This window comes from Nematolebias whitei, chromosome 10, assembly GCF_014905685.2.
Source record: "Nematolebias whitei isolate Nwh7 chromosome 10, NemWhi1, whole genome shotgun sequence".
NCBI classification, from domain to species: domain Eukaryota; kingdom Metazoa; phylum Chordata; class Actinopteri; order Cyprinodontiformes; family Rivulidae; genus Nematolebias; species Nematolebias whitei.
Window position 1 is genome coordinate 31,445,664 of NC_056507.1, and position 4,905 is coordinate 31,450,568.

General features: G+C 36.3%; 1 protein-coding gene across 1 annotated transcript in view; it reads right to left on the reverse strand.

The window, feature by feature from the left end:
- The window catches only part of LOC119416478 (OTU domain-containing protein 7A), a 15,154-nt gene extending 12,949 nt beyond the window's left edge, over positions 1-2,205 (reverse strand). The window contains exon 1 of the mRNA XM_037683711.1: positions 2,169-2,205. Coding sequence (XP_037539639.1) covers positions 2,169-2,205 — 37 coding nt within the window. The remainder of the gene's footprint in view (positions 1-2,168) is intronic.
- Positions 2,206-4,905: the final 2,700 nt, after the last annotated feature.

The following is a 4,905-nucleotide window of genomic DNA, read 5'->3' on the forward strand; positions in this document are numbered from 1 at the left end:
TGGAGTGTAATGCTGATGAGACAGACAAGCTGTTAGTTCAGTGGTTCTAAACTTTTTTTGGTCAGATCCCCCCTTTAAAGAGTGACATTGTCCGACTAACCTGGATAAATAAAGGCTAAATGAAATGAAATGAAATATTAAAATTAAAGGTTGCATGTCCTTTGTGCTTCTGTTTGTCAGTTACTTTGCTGTCAGTTACTTTGCTGTTGATACACTGGAATGTTTTTACTGAGGAAAAAACCTATATTCTATTTTGTTCTATTCTATTCTATTAAAAAAAAGCTTTATTCAATTCAGTTCAACCTTTATTTATCTAGGTTATTCACATAGAGCCTCAAGGACTCATTTACAAGAGAAACCTGCTTGTAACAAAAAGCACAGATGACCACAGTAGACAATCATAAAATAAAGCATTTAAACTGAGAAGAATAAATGAAAGAAAATGGTATTTAAAAAAAAAAAAAACATTAAAAAAACAGCTACATTTTAAAGTGGTGTAGAAAAACTAAAAACAGGAACATGTCTCCATTGTCTTTTACCATGAACTTTAGCAGATGTTTGAAGACACTCAGAGAGGTCAAGGTCGAGAGCTTCAGATCTTTTTTCAAGATATTCCAGGAAACAGGAGCGGAGTAGGAGAAGGCCCTTTTACCTAGCTCAGTCCTCACTGAGGGAACACTGCAGGTAATAATGTCCTGAGAGCGCACGCTGTAGCTGCACTCACGCAGAGACATGTAGGAGGAGATGTATGAAGGCAGCAGACCAAGAAGTGATTTAAAGATGAAAATGTACCAGTGAGAGAGTCTGAGTGAACTTTATATTTGTTTGTACTGTATTTGTATAACACCACATTACAGTAGCTATGCTAAGTTAAAGTTTCCAAAAAGTTTTGCATTTGCTATGGATTCACCAGGAACTGCAAATCTAAAAATGAGTTTTCTCATCAAAACCTCTGTTTGTTAAAAGGAGGTGCAAACACAAGATAAAATCTCTGTTAAAAAAAAAAATATCTGCATATGAACAGACCTAAGACAGACTTGGTGTGACATATTTTTGTATATGTTAGCTTAGCTGGGAACAGGCAAAGCTATTGAAGATATGAAAACTATTTTTTAGCATTTAACACTTAAGAACATGTCATGGAAAAATAATCATTTATTTTAAACTGTTCCACCAGTTTAATCTGACAATAAAATATTTTGAACTAATTTAAACTGTCTCATTCATACTGGCCTTGTATGCACTCTTACAATATAACACTTATATATATATATATATATATAGGAATGTATTGTGCACTTGGGAGTGCAGCTGGCCTTTTCTCTATTAAGCACATTTTGAGATGATAAAGGTCAAGAGTCTGTATGCTGATCATCATCTCATCCCATTCATTATAGCTCTGAACGGTCCCTCAGTCACAGAGCTGGAAACTGTTGTCATGCTGGCAGTAAAAGAAGATTTTAGGCATTACATTTAAAAATAAATGCTGAATTGCTTTAATTAATCATGAAATGGATATATTCTCCGGTGTCTTTTAAGAAATGCTGTTTCAACACCACTGCTTTGCTGCTAGGTGCCTATAAGAGTACAAATTTTAATTAGATAAAATGTAAGGCCATCGCAGATACTTGTGTAAAATTACAACAACAAAAAAAAACTGGCAGGATAATCAAACTGAAACGAGTCAGAATCACTTCTTTATTTCAGACGCACTAGAAACTAAAACATGTTTGCTTGGAAAATATCCACACTCCATATTAGTGAGGTCATACGATTCATTTCTATTGAAAACATTTCAACAAGACCCTCAAGATAAGGTATCAGGTTTTACAGCTCTCTACATCATTAGTTCACACGTGCACGGCGTCCCCGAGGACCTTTAATTTGAGTAGGAAAAGTCTGTTCCTTCGCTGTGAGGTTAAAGAGTGGGTGACAAGTGAAGAAAATCACAGCGGAATGCATTAATTAGGTAGACCTAAAAGCATATTTATCAAAGGCTAAGCCATGTGGGAATTATCTAAGAAAGGATCTAAAAAAGACAAGACAGGTTAATAGAATAAAAGGCCTTGAATAGAAAATGCGCTTATACATAAAATATCAAGCTGATCTCACATGTAAATGAATGGCTAGGTTGTGCGGATTCAACAATCGGACTCATGGAGACCAACGGTGACCTTTATGTGCTTTGACAGTGACGACTGGCATCTTACGTTCACTCTGATTAAAATGTCAAACCCTCTGACTTCATCCGTCTTCCCACATGCAATAGCTCAATATTTGCTCAGACTGACTGTACACACATATAACCCTAAAAATAAAATCAAATAAATAAATATTTCATGAACTCCCATGATCAGTAAACAGTGGCCCACGGAGGAAACAGCCCGGTGATTCTGGCTGAATCATCTAAACGGTGTCAATCACATGTGTGGAAAACGGAGGGCTTTGTTCCCTGGCAGCGATGACTTATGGTCCCTCGGAGGCGATTGAGACAGACGGAGGCTGATTGAGGGAGCTTATCTTTATGGTGGAGCCGTGGAATTGTTAACAGCATCTGATGGCTTGCGTCCGCTGAGCTGAGTGGGGAAATAAAGCTGCTGGGCTCCAGCTGCCTTGCCATCATTCTCAGAGGTAATGATCTCTGTCTGGCTCAGAGGTGAATAATAGTCTGCCCCCCAGCCATAGGATGAGGGGGGCGTTGACGCAGCATCACGGTCCGAGTTGAACTTGGACCGATGAGCACCAGTCAGATTATTTTGCTAAATTAAGGATTGTTATAATCTTGTTCCACTAAGAGTTAAACACCCCCTTAATATACATTTACAGCAATAATTAATCAATTCACTGCGCACATCCGAGTCTCGGAGGTGTCTTTGAGATAATTGTTCTCATTGACTTGAGTAATTATTTGTTTGCTGATTTAATTATGTTCACGTTTAGAAAACAAATGAATCTGTGCTGGTGTACACAGATTTTTCTTTTCCTTTCGATATCAGCAGGTTAAAAAGTGCAAAAAGATTTTTGACTATACGCATTAGACTGAAACACTAGTGTTATTGTAGGTGCTTTTCACAGACGGTCTGGAGAAATTAAATGCAGTCTGATTCAGAATTTATGTGATCGTGTTTTCTCTTCAAACCTCAGTATGAAGAGGGTCAATAAAGCATGAGTTGTTTCCACCTATAGCGTCAATACAAACTGAATCAAAGACTAATATTTCTCTGATAGAAGGTTAGCTCTGGGTTACAGACACAGTGTCCTCATTTTCTGACTGGCACGGTGAAAACGTTCGTCGCAGTCCTCAGTTTACGCCATTACAAGTACAAGTAAGAGCTTCCGGCTACTGTTGCAACCAGCACAAATTACGAAGGCCCATTTAATGGCACTCGCTACTATTTATCATGCCGTTTTAAATGTTTTGCTCATTTGTTTCCGTTAAATATTTCATCTTCCCTTAAATATTCATTTAACTTCCTCTTTAAATTTTTTACCAGTCTCTTTGCCGTTGCTATCTTTGTGCCTCCCTTTTAGGCTTTGCAATCATAAATAATAATTCATCTGCACCAGAAAAAAAAAAGGCACAAAAATCCTTTTTGTCTTTTCTCATTAGTGATATATTTTGGGTAGCGTAAATACTTCCCATTACCTCACTTATGGAAATTGGTTGGGGAACCTTCTTAATGATACTGTTTTTAAATCCAACTTCCACACATCTTTTCATAATGACATGTCAGGTCTGCTCAGGATGTGCACGTCTTGCTTTGTTTTTAAAAGGAAAAAATCCTACATCCTGAATGAGACATTGCAGCTACAGCTTCTGTGTCAGCACCAGCTGCTGGGCCTCGGAAGTTTAATGTCTGTATGGCCAACAACAGTGTGTTCAATGACAAATGCAATGCAGCACAATCAAACAACATGGTGTTTTTTTTAATATACAGTTATTTTCTACTGTTTTATTTTATATGAAAATTACCAGAAAAGTCAAATTTGTAAAAATCACATCAAAATAAAATGTAAAAAAAATTACAATTTTTAGTGTTTTTATTTTATCGTTTCTTTTTATTGATTTTCAGGTTATGTTGAACCTGACTGACAAATAAAATTACCTTTGCTAAACTGGTGAAATGTGTCTAAATTTGTTAGACAATTTCAACATGGCTCATTAGCAGACAGCGCCATGGAGGAAAGCAGGGAGGCGTAAACTCTCCATTTTCCTGGATTATCCTTTTGCAGTCAGGCCTAATGATCCAGCAGAGCAAATAGCAATGTGTTAATTAGAAATTAAACTGTATAATCTGCTGCAAACTGAGCGAGCCTTAACCACACCGCATCAATATATTGCAGCTTAATATAGATCTTAATTAGATTAGGCATTTCATTTTTTGTGTGGTAGGAAAATTAATTGACAATTAGACTAACACAATCCCCACATGACAGATTTTACTGTATTTAATGCACTGATATGACACCGATATGATTTAATATTCAATAGAACCACATCAGAGGGATGAATACTTCCATGTACCTGTATTTTAGGAATGAGGACAACACTGAAACAGATTGAATGTAACAATTACTGAATGACAAAGAGGAGACAGAAGCATTTTTATTGTTTATATTTTAGAAAATTGAAACTAGAAGGGGAATCACAATTGTTAGATTTCTCAAAACCCAAAACATACACTTTGTTTTCATACGCATATGGCATATTTTTATGAGATCAAGTTTTCCTTAGAGTGGGAGTTTATATAAGCTTCTGCCGCCACCTAGTGGTTAAAGTAGATCACTAGTAAAAAAAAAAAAAAAGTTGGATTAAATGGTCAAAGAGATTCTAGTCAGGTTAAATGATGGATTTTAAATATAGATAGATAGATAGATAGATAGATAGATAGATAGATAGATAGA